The sequence below is a fragment of the Nothoprocta perdicaria genome, unplaced genomic scaffold (assembly GCF_003342845.1).
Source record: "Nothoprocta perdicaria isolate Ctin4 unplaced genomic scaffold, notPer1 scaffold_56, whole genome shotgun sequence".
In the NCBI taxonomy this organism is placed as follows: Eukaryota; Metazoa; Chordata; class Aves; order Tinamiformes; family Tinamidae; genus Nothoprocta; species Nothoprocta perdicaria.
The window spans coordinates 2,913,516-2,931,458 of record NW_020455821.1 but is presented as its reverse complement, the minus strand read 5'-3'; the positions used below and the strand labels follow the sequence as shown (position 1 = coordinate 2,931,458).

Genomic DNA, 17,943 nt, shown 5'->3' with positions numbered 1-17,943 from the left:
GAACACATCTCCAAAAAAATTAAATTTTCCTTAAGAGGAGACAAAGTTTCATACCTCATAGCAAACAAAACAATTAATTATGAAAGACCAAACCAGTTCAAACCAAGGTGCTTTGAGGACTGAGCTATGGTTTTTATCATCTGATTTTACTTCAAAACAAAAATCTGCAGAATTTATATCAAATRCAAAGGATGCTGTCATTAATGCCGTTCTTTTATGCGAATTTTACAGACTTTTCAAAGGCAAAAATCAAATATAAAGAACTAGAGCCTGGAGCCCTAGGCACTTGGGAGCTACATAATTGATCTTGATTTTAGCATGACGAGAGCAGACCCTTGCTTTCATGTGGCAGTGCTCAACTTATTAGCTGTCCTAACTTCCAGGCTACATTTCATTCTTATCAGGATGTTATGTAAATCTTCCCAGATATTCCATGTTAAGTAATTTCTTTTACTAAATTTACTGTTCAGAGAAAACTTCCACACACAGAGATAAGATGCAAGATAAAACATCAGTGCCTTCCCATTCATTTTCTATTTTCATATGTATTAAAAGAAAAAAAGATCTTATCCGTGCTTCTGTATTGCCCTAGGGTACATATAACTTCTTGTACAATCATATTCATTTCCTCCAGTAAAAAACAGGACTACTGTAGCCAAAAGAATACCATACTAAGAAATAGAGGAAAACTTAAGAATGAAAGTTGAAAGATCATATATACAGAGAAAATAGATGTATATTAAAAACACACAAACACTGTAAACAGCTCATTTTATTCATTATCTTTAAGTAGAAAGGTGTTGCAGTTGGCCTCCAGCTGACAGTGCATCAGTTATGACAAATGTAACCTGACTGAAATAGATTCTTTAGAGAATTTCTTGGTTATCTTTTTGTTAACCATCATCAAAAGTCTTTTACTGAATCACCTATTATATAATCTCCTCCAGGTTGTCCATCAGAACTGCCACCCTAACGCATGACCACTTGACAGCACAAATGGGACATGCATTTGCTCTATTTTTGGTGGTGGTGGTGGGGGTCAATAAGTCAAGTCTTCAACAGTGGTTGAGCAGTTGCTTTTAGGGACTTTGAGCTAACGTTCACCAAAACTTGCTTATGTTCAGGGATGTATCTGCAACATAGTCAAATATTTTCTTCTAGATTTTCCATAGTTTTTTTAAATTATTTTTTCGTTTCTTTTTTTAAAAAAAGCAGTTTTTTTTTTTTTGCAGAATTGAGAGATGAAGCCTGAAGAATAACAGTATGTTCACATAGCATTACCTTTTAAGTGCATCAAATTTTTCATCAGTTTATAAGCATTGTATACAAGTCCTTCTGAAGGAAAAGTCAACAAAAAACCCACAGGATGTTAAATAATTTGATTTGGATCTCAGCAAAATATATTTGTTTCACTGAAGAGAATCAAAACAGTTATTTAAAAAAAGGTTATTCTTCCTTACATCACTGAGGTTTTCAAAAACAAACAAAAACCCCACATCCTAAAAAGCCTTGCAGGAAGTATTCCATATGGTCACAGAATTAAGATCTAAAAAATCTGTCCTACATAACACAGTTTTCGAGACCACATAAATTCCTTCTCTGAATCAGCTTCTCCTAATGAATGAAGGCCACTGTGAAAGGACCTACAGTGCTGCCCAAGAGAGCTGGACATGAAATAATTTTCATGAAAAAGCCCTCGAGAGCTTCCCTGTGCCCTGGAGATGCGGCACCATCCACCAGCCCCTCCAGAGGCAGGGACGCAGTCTAGTCTAGTCCTAATTGCTTTTTAAGTATCCAGAGTTTGGGCCACAATGACAAGGTTCAACTTTGGCTAAAATCAGATGCCGATGATCTGAATTCTTAATATGAGAGAAAATCCTTATGAAAGTCAACAAACAGCACAGTTCTGGCTTAGTCAATGTATCTTTTTTTATAGAGATATTTTAATTGCTCCATTAAGAACAGAGTTAGTTTCAAACACTACCATATTGTCATTACTTTCATTAACCTCCAGATAGGGCATTATTTTCACATCAGTTTTACCAAAAGCTAACTAAAAATAGCTGTCTTTTAGAGTGATGGACAGCTTCACATCAAACTTTTCTTACTACATCCAAGGAAATATTTACTGTACCTTGAAGTGAACTATGTGCTTCAAATCATCAAGATAATATTCTTCAACAGCATAAGGCTTGCCTTCCACCTCAAATATATAGGCTGGATTCAGTTTGTTATGAACTGGAATTGCAAAGTACTCAGCAAATTCCTTACAGTTGATGGAAGCAGACATCAGTATCACCTGTTGAAGAATGTGCAGAGCAAAGGTGAAAACATCAATTTTAATATGAAATGCATTTTTTCCCACTAGAATCTCCACTTCTTTAAGCTAAAGCAAACTAATTAAAGTTAGTACATGGCCTGCCTTAGGCATAGTCAAGACAAGCATAGCTAAATGATGAATAGTTCCCATATAGCAGGTGGAAAAAGGTAAACACCAGTAAGAGAATGACTTCAGCTAGATGCACTCAGCAGACTACATGAACAATCTCTTCATGCAGTAGAGTTCAGTCTACAAACATTTAGCACTGTTCTTTAAACTTGTCCTCAAATGCAGAAAGTGCATGCTAAATACTTGCAATTCCTATTTATTAAACAACAGTTAAGAGCAGGTGCCTTTATCACCCTCAAAAGATAGGACTATTTACTATGACAGTCGTATTAGCAATTATATTCTAGCCTTAAAAATTTAACTAATTATTAAATACTTCAAGTAACAGATTTTTCCTGAGTTTCAGTAAGTTTATGCAACAAACTCTGAAGGACCCCACTAAGCTCACTGCTCTCCGACATCTGCCAACTCTGACAAGATTCTTGTCAGAGCTTTCATCCAGTTGCAGGCACAGAAACCACATTTGCTATCTGATGAAGCCTTTTCTTCAAGTTATTAAAAAATCAATCTTGCAGTCTGCTTAGATGCTTTCCTCCTGGCTCAGACAGCACAGTAAATGTAAAAAGAAGGGAGAAGAACAAGTAAGGTGGTGACTTCCTCCATTTAGAAAGTGGTCCTATTGCTCAGCATTGACAGTTGGAGTAAGCATGAAATGCATCAAGATCCAAAGAACTGTAATGAACTGGGCAGCATCCATCTCTCAATTTTGAGCCACTCAGCACATTACTGTTACACAGGAATACTGTCAGTCCTTTTCCACGTTCCCTGAGACTTCCCATAACACAGAAAATAAAATGAGATAAAAAGCATCAATTCCCAGAACAAAAATGCAATGACATATAAGCATCTCCCTTGTAGAATGATCGGCAGGCAAGCTAATGAAGTGGACACTTTACTTGGCACAGGTTCTGTGATATAGGGAAAACACAGAAAGCGCAGATTAAGTCATGAAGTTAATTATCATAAATCTGAAAAATAAAAAGGAAATCTCTGAAAGGATGTAATTCAGCAAATAGAGATAAAAGGTGTTCTACTGCAGCATGAACTGTGTGCTGGTTCAGGGAAAAGGAGCTTACCAATGCTAGAAAAACAGGCTATGTGTAACCTTGCCTGAAGGTTACTGGAACAAAATCCAACCTGAATTCTTCTAAAATGCACTTACTGGCAGGAAATGTTAATGTCTTCCTTTGCTCAACTTATAATCTCTATGCACAGATGTCTGCATAGACGTCTCAAGCTACTGGGAAAGTTTTAGGTTCTTAAATGAGCACTGATTGATACTAAACCAAGAATTTGATATTCCCAGAGTGAAGGTTTAATAAGCTTATATCATCAGTAGGGCAAATATATGGGAGAAGATAATCGGACAGTTTAAGATCAAATAGATCTTCAGCAATTTGGCTAGAACATGGCACAGGTTCTAAGTCCTGCTTTCCTACCTAAACAGCTGTTCCTCAGGCTAGTTGGCAGCTTAACTACAACAGTCAGATGATGTGCTCTATATATCAGAATCACAAATCACTGCTGATAGAAAAAATATAGATATCTGAAAGAAAAAATCTGAAAGATATCTGAAGTCTGTAACGTCCAGTTTAGGAAACAAGCATCACTGTGTGCATTTCACACTACCTTGAGTCATAAATATATTTTTCCCCCCTAAAAAAGGCCTCCAAGAACACTTTTGTTTTACAGGTCACTGTGGGAGCTGGGGTGGGATACAGGAGGAAGCCTCCATTCTTCCAAATAAATTTGCGTATGATCAAAGATCTTTTTTTGTATCAGTTTTTCAAAAGGGACTTCCAGAGGAGAGAGAAAAAAATGGAGCTTAAAACACTCAAGGGAAAGGAAAAGGCAAGAAAACCACCCACAGCAGCTTCAAGCCACATGAAACCATCATCTGAAGACACAATTGCAGAGGAGGATGTAAAGGAAAAAAATGTCTTTCAGTGACAACTTTAAAATATTTACTCTGAATTGTGGAGACAAAGATCTTTCAGAAACCTTTAAGAGAGAAATGGTTTAACATAGAAAAAATGACAGAAGTCGAAAGAACTCCTGCTTTTGACAACCAAATAAATGTCATCCAGAAAAACTTTCATGAACTAAGATGAAATTATTTGGCAGTCTTGGTAGACAGAGCCAAGTGCAAAGAAAGGCTGAAGAACAGCTTTGTATTATTGTCTCTGAATTCAAAGGCAGGAAGTGAGTTTTCTTATTGGCAGTACAAGGGATCAAAGTTGATAAATACAAGGGATAAGAGATATCTGAAGTGACAGACTTTTGACAAGTGGCTGGGCACTTTCAGTGAGGGGAGGGAAGTCCATGCTTGGAAGAGCTAAGGACAAGTTACCAGAGTTCGCTCCAACACTGGTAGATTGTGCAGAAGGATTCAGCTTCCTTAGCAATAGCAACAAAGGATCCAATACAGATTCAGGTTGTGTCCATGTCAAAAGCAACAATTCGCATTAACTGAACAACTGGCTGAAGCACTCAAGGGACTCCTTCAGCCTCATGAAATTTCTGCATTCACTATCTGCACTAGCTCTTCGAAGCATTGTGCATTTTAAATGGGGCAACATTATTGAAAGAGCAGCAGAACACACAAGTATTACACTGCAATTCATTGGCAGAAGGGGTACTATGGTGTGGCTGCGATAGTTCTCTGCATGGCAGGGAATTTTACTTACATTGTTCATAAGCAGAGCGTGCAGAGTTTTAGCACTTAGCTGACCTCAAAATCCAATATTTAATTCTAGTCGCATATTCATTCTGCATTTCTAGCCTTAAGTAGACTTTAGGAACTGATGCATTTTAATATGAAGAAAGTAAGTCTCTTGCGCACGTTATAGTGGCCAGAAAATAATGCCCTTAACCGACTTGCTTATAAGAAGTCGTGAACTAGATAATATTTTACACTTTACACAGAAGTGTGTAATTATTTTTGATTAAGTTCTTTAAAACTACACCCCACATGTAAACATGAAACATGTAAAAATTCATCCTCCCAAGAAAAAGAACTTACTTCGAACCTACCTTTACAAATCGTGAATTTGTACGCAGCAGTTTACGGATTACCAAGAGCAAGAAATCCATTTCTTTTGTACGCTCATGTACCTGAAAGACATTATCCACAACTGAACAAAACAGTTTTTCTAAGTTCACATTTTTCTAAGAGCATCCTTTGCTGCTTGGTTTCACATTGTATATGCTTCTCCAACCTGGAACAGCCACGGATTTCCATAGCAGAAGGCACTTTAAGACTATGAAAGTTATGTTTTAAAACCTCAGCACAACAAGGTGGATGATTACAGCACCTTTATACAACATTAAAAGTCATGCAACAATAAAAGCAGCAATAAATCTGAAAGAGTAGATGGCCAACAAATATTTATGAAACGCTACCCAGTTAACCTGAAGGAAAAAAATAAATTTGTCCAGAAGAAAAAACCCTTTCAAAGGGATGGCTATTTTATACTCAGGACTTCCCTAAAAAGCAAAGGCCCTAGCTAAAGGCAAAAACAACGAAGACATGAATAAACAGTCTCCTCTTCACCTGACACAACCTTGAAAATCAAGATGTAGATTCAGAAACCATTTCAAGGCACTCATCTCAAAAAAAAAAATTCTCCAAACCACCTCAATTCTAAACTTGCAAAAGCAACAAAAAACCCCACATCACRACACGAAGTACAGAATAACTGATACAAGCCTATTTTTAGAACTGTTAACCATGACTACAGTTTGTCTTCACTCATCTGTCAAGGTAGGTATTCCTATCTCTCTTTCCCTAATACGACAAGAGAGACAAAGAAAAAAGAATTTTTTTTTAGAATATAAAAAATTAAATTTGTCTTCAACTTACTTCATCAATGAAAATATGTGTGAACTCAGTTAGATTTTTGGCACAAACTAGTTTCTGAAGAAGAACTCCTGTTGTCATGTACGTCAGTCTTGTGTCTTTTGTGGTAACTTTCTCTAAACTAACCTAATATAAAAGGGGAAAAGATTGAGGCATTTCAAAATTCCAGACATACATAAATATTTCTTTCCACAAATATGCATGTGAAACAAACCAAACTGAAATATAAACTCATCACAATGATTCAACTTGCGAAAGTCTCTGAACAAACATGTTCTTAAATCAGGCATCAGGTCTAAAGCCCAGAACCAATTAACTTGGGTACAGAAAAATTTTCCTTACTAAAAATCAGAGACAAAACTATAAGGTTATCCAAAATATGAATTTCAGTTGCTCTTGCTACGGGTGCTAGCCTGAGAAGAATTACCTAGGGGTACATGAATGGGTCTTTCTATTCAAATTCAGAGCAAGACAAAGACTCGGGGGGGGGGAAGAAAGGATTGAAACATCAATTTCAAAAAAGAAAATTGAGGCGAACAACATTGGCTTGGTCAAGGCTTGAGATAAGAATTATATAAAAATTTTAATTTAACATCTGGCATGTTACTTCCAAATCATAACTTTCTCAAGAAATGAAGCTGAAATTTCTTCTACTTGTAGAAGAAATTAACTATGGAGTTGTGAAAAATGAAATAAATTCAAATTGTGAAAGTTTGCTGTAGCTCTATTAGAAGAAATTGCTAAGATCTGATATATGAACAATATTCAATAGGTGACAGACTCCTATTGTTGGGGGGTGGAAAAAATGAAGCCAAATAGGGAGCATCAGTAAATCTTGCCAGGCAGAAATTCAGCAATCCAGACCAATGGGTTAAATGTCAACTGTGGTATCCCTGAAGCTAGTGGAGACTGTTACTCTACTGTTTACTGTTAAACTACCACTAGAAACAACAATCACAGCAGTTTATTGCTGTCACTGACACTTTAGATTAAAGCACCAATATTCGTGGCAGCAAATTTATGAATGGAAGGATGGAACAGCCATTGACACACTAAAGGAAGGAAATATATTTAAAAGAAAATTTGGTCTGAGCTTTTGATATGTCAAGAAAAAGCTCTGGCAGGACATTCATGGATAAATCCAGTAATAACTGAGCAACTTTAACCAAGCTGACAGGTAAAGTCAAGCAAATCTAACAGGTTAATTGAAGAGCTGAAAGGAAAGAATGACAAGGCACAGTTCTCTTGTAACAAGATCACTGAACAGTAACACGTGTGCCCAAGGAGAACACAGCTAATTAATGTCTCCAGTTAGAATCTAGTTGTTCTTCCAGATGTTCAGTTTCTAAAGACTTCAAAATTTGATTAGGAGTGTTTAACAGCAGACAGGTAAAAAACCACACCCCCCCCCCCCAACCTTATTTTAAAATACATTTTCAAGTCTTCTTATACCTGGTACCCTACAAATCCACCTAATGTCCAGGATCGCTCCTTGCTAATCCATCTGGCAATGCTGGTGGCACCAATTTTCCGAGGCTGAGTGACAGCAATATTGCAGTAGGTAGATTTTTGAGTGCAATAGTCCAAGACGTACTGTGGGATTTGCGTGCTCTTACCACTGCCAGTTACTCCACGTACAATCACAACTGAATTGCTTTCTATCAGAGAAACTATCTGAAACGATATTTTTCAAGAAAATTTTAACTCTACAAAACAACCCAAAACATTTTTCAAATACAAATTAGAAAGATCTATTACTATCAATAGTATGCCTTTCAAACATCTCTGTAAAACCTCAGTTAATATTTCCATCATGTCTTAAGTATCTTTCGGTAATTCTACTACAATCATAAAATGCATTAGAAGTTCAGAGAAAATGGCACGTGCTCACTTGTATGTATTATTTTTATAGAAAATAAACATTTATAAACAAAGTATAAAAGTTATATTTTGGGGGTAGAAAAAGTCATATAAAATAAAGCCAAACAGGAATTAAAAAAGCAACAGAAGTTTCATTCTGAAAGAAAACAGAAGTAGGATTTTCAGTTTTATTTCTCAATGGACAGAAGTTTACAATCAAGTTACCTCTTCCTTGTGTTTGGCTATGGGCATATCAGGATATTTATAGTCAGTTATTGGTATAGAAGTCCAGTCACTTGATTCACATTGAGGCAAGGAATTATCTAGAAAAAAAAATAACAATCAAGAGCAAGTTATTACAACACAGAAAGAGAAACACGAGCACAAGAATACAGTCACAGTATTTGCCAACCTAACCGTTAACAAATTTAAATCAAATACTTTTGGGTATTCATAGAATTAATAACCTCTCATTAATAAGCTAAAGGTAATTTGTGTTCATGCAACTGGCATTTTACTAATAGAAGCTCTGAAATACATTGCTACCAGGTACCAACCACTGTCAACCACACATGACTATAATCCTATATGCTTTCAAGACAAAATACAAGATTTGGCACACTTTACACAAAAACCATCAGAACAGAACTTCTTTGAAGGTACTCAAAATATAAGCCTGATTTATGTGCCCCCTTTTAAAGCCTACTGGACACACAGTACAAAAGAATCCATAATATGGTAGGAAGATCTTTATTTTTCTCACAATTTAAACAAGCCTGTTAAGTATCTTGATGCTCCTTCAAACTCAGGCTCCTGCCAGGGGACTGCAGAATTCAGTCACAGTTAACACAGGGATATGCAGGACAAAACGACACTGCAGAGCCATGACTTTCTGCTCCCAAGTCAGTCAGTTGAAGGGTGAAAAATAGAGCAAGTGATGAGGAAGGAGAAGCTGAGTGTGTGTGTGGGGGGGAAACTGACAGAAAATTTTGCRAATTAAATTATTTGTGAGAAGGAAAAAAAAATCCTAAAAGAGATTAYTGAAATCAACAGTGGTTGTCATATGGGTTTCACCACATGCAATTCATTTGATCTGCATACACATAGAAAGAGAACACAAAGGTTTTATTAAGCCATACCTTTTTAACTAATTCATCCCAAAGGAAAAAAAAATGTATTATTTTTAGAGAGTACATATTTACTGCAAATAAAAGCCACAGCTAATACCTGTTCCTCTGTCCCAGGTTCCCTTCTGAGAATATATTACTAAAGTCACCAGACAGCAGCAAAGCAGAAACAGCCTTGTCTCTGTACAGTACATACTGTGCTCCAACCCCCCAAATGATGAGTGTCAAAGAATACAAAACCAGTTATTCCCACATTAGACCAAGTTAAATACTGAAAGCTAGAAAGTTTCATTAAGATAACTTTAAAAAGCAGTAAAAACTGGGAGTTTCCTGCAACCAGTACTCTCCAATGAGAGGGTCCTTAGGCTTAGGTTCTATGGGGTTTAGAGAACACCAGGGAAAGGGGATTGTTGTATCCACATTTATTTAGCACGAACACATCAACACACACATAAGAAAGCTTAGCATGGCCATCCTCAAAAAATATTAGGAATGTCCTCTTTAAAAGACCTCTGCTCAAGCTTCTAAATATATTCCCTGGAAAAATTCATATCTAGCATTCTGTCACAGCCACAACGGATGTCATGGTACAAAGGATGACTGGCTTCCCTCTGGCACAAAGATGTCACTACTGAGACATCACAATTTGACCAATGCTGGAAAAAGTCTTAAGCTGTTAGGGAAAAGCTCCTGGTAACAGCATATTCTTGTTAAAGCAGCACAGCCTTTCCATCTCTATCAGGTTTTCCATACAAAAATTATATTCAGTAGGGTAAAACAAAAATTATAATTTTGAAAAGAGGATTACAAAGTATATAAAGACTACAAAGTGGTTTTACAATAGYACTTAAAAGAGGGAAAAAAGCAGTTACAGAAAAGATGAATTTTTGCCTAGTCACTTTCTTTTCATTTACTCTGCAAGCTGGGTAAAAGTATTTGACTGCCATGACTAAAATAGACTATTACTCATGGAAAGAATAATTTTCCAACATACCAATTAATTACTGTATCCCACAGAGTAGATGATATATTCTTTCTGGTACCTGTTTCCTGAACTAAGTTTTAAAGATCCTTTAACATGAAGTTAGGTTTTGAGTTCATAAGTTCCGGGAAGGAAGTTGCACAGCTGGATCTTGGAATCTGATGCTAATCAAATCAACATGAAACAAAAAAGAAATAYGGTTGAAAAAGAAAAAGAAACTGGCTAAGTCAGATGGAGTAACTCGTCACTGATGATACCTCTATAGAGCTGCAAACCCACCACGAAGCGTGGTTACAGTGAGCACCTAAACTCCCAGGAAAAGCAAGGAACAAGACATAAGTGGGCACCTGCAATAGGCCACAGAGCTTAGGAAGGACTCCATGGTAAAGCCGCAGCCATTAGCACAATCCACAGTGCAATGCTGCTATCTGACCCCCACGCAGAAGAAAACCTAACTCACCRTCTGAATTGGCCACACAGGTTTTTCTTCATCGTTGAAGAGCAGCTTGCCAATTTCTGTGTCTAGAATACCCACAAGTTCCTAACAAGTCCCCAGAAATCTCAACAATTTCCCCCAAGTAATTGGTTCTTGTTTGGGAGACCTTCCACCAACACACACATGCACGCAAAGGGTGAAGACCTGTGCTAAAATGAATCTTCCTCTCAAGGCATCTGTCTTGACCTCAAAACATTTATGGAACTCTGTCACTTAAAAATTTAAGTTTTCTGTATTGCCAGCATCCTGATCAGATGTGTTTTGAAGCAAAAAGAACAAAGAAACAWGCCAAAACCAACCCCGTCTCCCCGCCCCCACAAAAGGGGGAGTTAGGCTTTTCTGTCTGCCCTGGAATGTAAAAGCACATGTTTCTTTAAAGAAACTGGAAAGCAGTAAATTAAAGCTCACATGCCATTCCATAAACCACAAACCAMCATGCATAAAACACATCAATTTCCACAATGCTGCAAGATTTAAATTAGGCTGACCATTTATAAAGAAGTTTTAATCTACAGTTCGCATAGCAAATTCAAAAGCTATAACTGTATGGATACTGATTCTCAAAATTTTAGGGCAAACCAGCTTCARTTTCCTTGCTGTACAGATTATAACTTGACTACATTTGTCCATACAACTTGAAAGGGTATGGGCTAGTCTAAATAAACCTCTGAACTGATGATTTATGACAATATCGTGTTCCTAAACAGAACATACACTTCCAAAAAGATTTAGCCAGTAGCTCCTTATTGGTAATGGAGCTCTTGGGATCTGCATACTGAACATATTATTATGACAAACTAACAATTAATATAAAACCACATAGATTTGTAATCAAGGCTATTAATATTACCACTCTCACGTTCACCTACTGAGTTTCTTTGTTGTATTATAATACAGAATCTGGCTATATATTAAAGTTGATAGCAATACAAACTGAAGTTCCCTGCAGCCGTTGTGGTATTTCAACACCCAGGTGAGTTCTGGCAGCCAGTCCCAAAACGCTACAAGGCACCTTCTAGGCCATCCTTATTCAGTGTGATTTGACCCTCTCATCGGCTGGGAGCTGAGCAGGGGGACAGACATCAGCAGAACAAGGGACAACTGCTAATAAAATGAGGTGCCAGACCATAACATAGACAACAAACAGGAAGAGGGCGTAAAAAAGCCATAGGCAAAAGCATTTAGTCAATAAATATCATCAGAACACATACAGGACATTATTTTTAGTAATATTTTCAAGTTGCTTGGCAACTAAATGCTGTTTAAGCATGTTACAAGTGGTAGATAAGTATGAATATTCAAGGTAAAAAAAGGGGCAAACATCTTAGGGCAGAGAAAATAAACCTACAAGGATGAATACGCAAAAATATTTCTTAGGAAGAGAAAGTTATATTGCTATTTATTTTTACAGAAACACTGCAAGTACCAATTCTACCCAAAATTAAACATTTCACTACAGCTGCTAACCTAAGTTGATAGCACACCTTGGGCAGAAGTGTTATTTAAAGAGCCTCTCTGCTTTACTAAGCACCTGGGGAAAAAGATAAAAAAGGAAACAACAAAAAAGAAGGGTATGGTGTATTTCCATCAGACAGGTTGCTGCACAGCCTGCAGAATTACCCTAGCTTGGTTTCCTTCTAGTTTGTCCTTAACAGTTCAGCTATGCCAGTCTATACTTCTTTTTTATCCCCCATTTTCACCTTTCAATGCTCCGGCGCCCACCAATTTTACGTAATCTGTTAACTAAACAGGAGAGTATTTGTGGTCAGTTTGGACAGTCCAGGATGAACGGCCAAATGTGCTGCAGTTGCCAGAAGGCAACTGYGGCAGGTAGTGACAAGCCAAACTAACGGCCTCCGCACCCGAGTACTAGAGGTCATATAATTTGTAGAGGCATTTAAGGATACTCAAGGACTTAATTTCTAGAAAAATATCTAGATTTGTCAAATTTTGGGGAAAAAATTTAGCACATGGATACAAAAGTTATTACAGAGAATGACTGTGCAAAAGAGAAAACAGATAAATAAGTGTTCTTTCTTTGAGAAATTAACAAATTTGGAAATTAAACAGCACAGTAACAGAATGTGAAGCTAAGCTGTCCTGACAACTAAAGCAGTTTTGTGCTGCTTTTACCAGCGCTCYTAGGAAAGAGGCGCAATGAAATTTCTTCCAAAGGCCTTTCAGAGTGGATTAGAAAAATCAAAAATTTCTGTGTCAAAAACACGGAGATAATGTGGATTAGAAAATAGGAAAATACAACAAAAAGATATAGCTCTGCCTGGGGTAACGTGTATTTTGATGATCACTGCAAAATCAATTCATGTAAAAGATGCATTTGAGATGCATCTTTTAAAGATATTAATCTTATACATTTGCATTTATCAGTACCATAGATCATAGATGTATGCACATGTATTAAATGCAACAGCATTATACACAGTGGTATACAGAAAATAAGGTTTTTACTGTATTATACCAAGCCTTGAAAAAGAACAAATGTGCAGACAGCTTGGGGAAGGGATATGTAAGGAGAGAGAGAAAAATACATGTTTATAAGGGGAACCAAACCTGTATTTACCTGATTTTGAGGCAAACTGATCATTGTCGATAATGTCYGACTCTTGCTCCTCCAGATGTCTGCATTTCTCAACATATTCACTTCCAACAGTCCCTTTGACAGGGAGCCTGAAGAGCACAAGAACAGTTTGATAAATACTTCTTAATCCAAGAGTCAAGGATATTTCTGGGAAAAGAATATTAATCAGGAAGTTCAGGGCCTCCATATCAAGCAGAATTTATTTCAATGAACACTTTAGAAATTATTTTTGGCACACCTGTAATACACATGCAACTCTTGCATGATTCCCAGGGACAAGAGCAAATCCCAATGCTTCACTGCATAAGAGCTTTTATCTTTGAATCAAGAAATGATAATGGATGATCAGTGGAAAAATTAACAGAATCCCCAGATCACAGAATTTAATGGAARTGCAGAGTTATACCATTACCCATAAGACAAAAAGACTTTCCATGACATAACAGGATGAGATGGAATAATAAATACATTCTTCTCCATGGAAACACTGTGAACTAATCTGCCTGGGTTTTACTAGAGAGCAAAGCAGCGCGCACACACACAGTAACTGTATAATTAACAAATCATAGATGAACTTAAATGCTTGTAGACATGTACACATCAAAAACCTTCTCTTTTTCAAACAAAATATCAACTAAAAAAAGTAGACACTTTTGAGCAAAAACTCAAAAAACTATGTAATACAGAACAAGTCTCTCATSGGCTCAGTCTTCGAGACATAAGAGGACACTGCTGCAGAAGTCACTATTTCTAACACAAACAGTAAGGAAAATTTCAGCTTAATTGCTCAYGGGGACAAGCAATAGCAGACAGGTTTTTAACATGGCACTGTGTCACAGAGCATGCCTGTTTTCCTCAAGACAAACCTAGAGCAGCAGAGCTCTGCTGCAAACCATTCATTGAGATGCATCCTTTTTCCTCCTCCAGGAAATAAAGTATTTACTACCATCCTGAATGCATGCAGTATTTAAGTGTAAAAGAAATAAAATAGCAGCCATTGTGAATTAATCTGTGGTGGCAGTATTTTAGGTATGGTGACATAAGATTTTCCTCTGTATCTCAAATATTTCTTAATGCAGAGCTCAACATGATTCCATATACCTGCATATCCACTAAATGATTGTCAGCTGCCTACTACAAGCAGACTATGCCAGTTCCATCACTCAAACCTTTCTCAAATATGTATTCAATGGAATTAAACATAAGAAAAGCTAAAAACAYAGATATGAACTCAATTATTCAGTAGCTGAAAATTGCAGAACTCATATGCACATATTGTCCAGATTTTAGTGATGTGATCAATTATTTTTCATTTCCRTGACTGTGGCCTCACTAAGTACACAGAATACACATCTTTTGATAATGAAACCTGATTATGCAGTAAATTCAACTTGTCCTTCAATCTCTTAGAAGAGCAAAAATAACCCATCTGATTAAGCCAATATTGTCATAGAAAAATAAGCATTACTCATCTGTCAGAGCCCTGAGCAACAGCAAGCAAGTCACGCCAATAAAAATAATCCCTGCAGGGCAGAGGTAGGGGTGAGAACAGCAGGACTGTGCACCCCATGGCAGTGCTTACTATCAGCACCAGTATCTATGCTGCAGCTGAAGTGAGTAAAAATTCAGCTTTATACAATAGAAATACACTCCATTTAATGCTCTTTGGGATCAGATATTAAGTATTTTATAGGAGGCTCAAAGAACACATAGCATCTCTCTACCAATATATTTTAACCACTAAAACAAGGTCAGCATGACCCCATCAGTGATATACGAGAAGATACTGATTTTTGTTTTTTCTTCCCAAATGAGGAAGGTTTGTTTCCATAAAAAAATGCAGTAAATAAAACCGTGGCTGCACAATAAAGAAAATATTTAATTGTCACTCATTAAGAATGAGCACTGCTTATTATTTTCAGGCTACAGTCCAAAGGAAAACCATATGAAATTGGGAAATGAAGAAAAAACATTGATCACATCATTTCTATATTTGTTAATGTTGAAAACTGTAGCTTTAAATTATTCTATAAGCTTTTTATATATATTTAAGCAAAAGAGGAAGGAAGAAATACAACCAAGCCCTCTGGTGCTCGTAGGTCATTAATACAATGCAGCCCTTTCAAGCAATCCCTAACAGTCAGCAGTACGGGATATCAGCCTATATAGAGACATTTTTCTAATGAGTTTCCAATTTTTGACAGCAAAGGAATGACAGGACTCAATATTCAAACCCACTGCAGTCTAGGAGAGGGCAGTGCTAATGAAGGGACTCTCCTCAATTCCCCTTATTGAGCACATGCCATTCCCATAGATTCACATTATGTCTTCCCTGTCACCTTTCCCCTTTCTTCCAGTAAAATGCCTTACCATAACATATATTTCTTAGGCTTTCCAGATTTCAGTCTTTTCACTCAGCTATTCTTAATGTCCCTGTATGTGCCCACCTCTAACTCCAAGGCTGTTCCCTAATTTTCCTCTTTTATTCAGTCTTYTGAGTCCCCAAATAAATTATAATAGGGGAAAAAATACAACTTTTCAGTTGTCACAAACATAATCCACAAGTTTYACCAATTGGGAGTCAGGAAAAGGTATTCTCTTGACTCAAAAACAGTAACTGAAAACTGCAAGTTGTTTCAATTGGAAAAAAAAATATGGGAGATGTGAGATTTGTTTTGTCTTTCTTCCTCATCATGAAAAACATGGTCTGACTAATCTGAGAGCCTCTAACCAAGAGTCCTTTCCACCCTAACAAGTGGCCAGATTTGCATGGCTGAAGTCAGAAATCTGATACTACCACTGTAAATGGTAAAAACCCGACAGGRCTATAAACCACTGGGAACACAACCTGGTAAAGGAAATTTGAGCAACCAGTAATGTTAGGATAAACGGGTAATTCCTGACAGTCCTTACATATGCAGAGCACAACTCAGGAGCTACTATAAGGGTTTACACAACAACTCAAGAACTGTCTATCTTGGAAAATACTTGCACCAAGTAGCAAACATGGCACCTTTTTGAGCCTGAGGAGCAGTGGCCAGGATGCCACAGAGCCAGAAAGGCCACAGGATCCCCTCCATCCACAGCACAGAACCGTCATGGTTGGAATGAACCTCTAAGAATCATCCAGTCCAACSCCGCCGGCTCCAGCAGGGACACCCAGAGCACATGGCACAGGGTTTGAAGATCTCCAGAGAAGGAGACTCCACAACCTCCCTGGGCAGCCTGTGCCAGGGCTCTGCCTCTCTCACTGTCAAGAAATTTTCCCTTAAGTTCCTGTGGAACTTTTGATGCTTCAATTTSTGGTGGTTTCCTCTAGTCCTATCAGTGACCAGCACTGGAAAGTGCCGGCCTCATCCTCCTCACCCACTCCCCCCACGCCTCTCTCTCGGAGAACAGTAACATTCCTAACATGATTAGCTTTGTTAAAATGATTTTAAGCGTTTGACTGTGATCTTTAGTATTTACTTGAGTTTAATAAGAAAAAAAAAAAATCAGTGTCATGTATGTAAGATTAAATACAACTGTCACTTCAAGGGAACTAGAAGAGAGCACAGTTTAACACCAGAAACTGCTGACACATCTGATTACAAGTGTGGAGGGGGCTTTTCTTGAGACAAATTCAGTTGAAAGGTCTTGAAGCTATGGGATGACCTCAAAAAAGCAAGCACTGCCATGACAAAAGTAAAAATAGAAAAGAATATACTCAGTAAATCTACTATCAATAAAGGTTTTATAAATACTCAGTTCTCAAATACAGAAACAAGTGTCAAGTATCTACCATAATCATGACAAATAAATTYGGTTTTTTTCAGTGAGATGCACCAAAATCTCAGTGTACACACTGAATGCCATGTACAGCTCTAGAAGGGAGATTAAAAACAGAACAAATCTTCTGAAAAGATGTGTTACAGAGTGACTCCCTGAAAAAGGACACTGCTTACTTACAGAGACAAAATGCTAAGAGTCATTCCACAGATATCAAGATGGTTATTAAACCAGGGAGCTTACAGRGTTATTTTTCACATAGAGACTCATATTAAAGCAAAATAACTTCAAGTACATTTCCTCTTAGAGACCAAAAAAAAAAAAAAAGGAAAATCCAAGTGTTTTAGAATAGTATTAAAAAAATAAAAAATAAAAACAACCTCCTCCAATGCTTATAGGTTTTTTTCCTCCTTAACCATCAACTCTCCACACACATGGAAGTGGGAGTCCAATCCACACTGCATCCCTGGRCTCTGCAGCTTGGAACTCAGCTCTGCTCTCAGGCACAGCTCCTGTCACACACACCAGCTCCCTCCTGCTGTGGGGACCTTGAAAGGGAGGGAAAAAAAAAAAAAATCACTGGAAAAAACACTTAACTCTATAGCACACAGAACAATATTTTGCTGTACAATTTTAGTATAATATATACAGCAGAATCTTTCATAGCCTCTTTCTGAAACTAAAGGAATGTGACACTTTACATAACTGAACATTGGCCRTAACAGTAAATCACCTTCCATGGGGTTTATGAAGGACGTACTAAAAACGGCTTTCAACTGGCAGYTGGCATTCAGTGCTTTCAGAAG

At 37.3% G+C, this 17,943-nt stretch overlaps 1 protein-coding gene across 2 annotated transcripts in view; it reads right to left on the bottom strand.

Moving 5' to 3' along the window:
* TDRD9 (tudor domain containing 9) overlaps positions 1 to 17,943 on the bottom strand; it is a 61,057-nt gene that overhangs the window by 32,088 nt on the left and 11,026 nt on the right. For both annotated transcript variants that reach the window (XM_026048686.1, XM_026048687.1), the window contains exons 2-7: positions 13,352 to 13,458; positions 8,394 to 8,491; positions 7,761 to 7,982; positions 6,312 to 6,434; positions 5,483 to 5,563; positions 2,135 to 2,299 (exon numbers count right to left, since the gene is read on the bottom strand). In XM_026048686.1, coding sequence (XP_025904471.1) covers positions 2,135 to 2,299; positions 5,483 to 5,563; positions 6,312 to 6,434; positions 7,761 to 7,982; positions 8,394 to 8,491; positions 13,352 to 13,458 — 796 coding nt within the window. The remainder of the gene's footprint in view (positions 1 to 2,134; positions 2,300 to 5,482; positions 5,564 to 6,311; positions 6,435 to 7,760; positions 7,983 to 8,393; positions 8,492 to 13,351; positions 13,459 to 17,943) is intronic.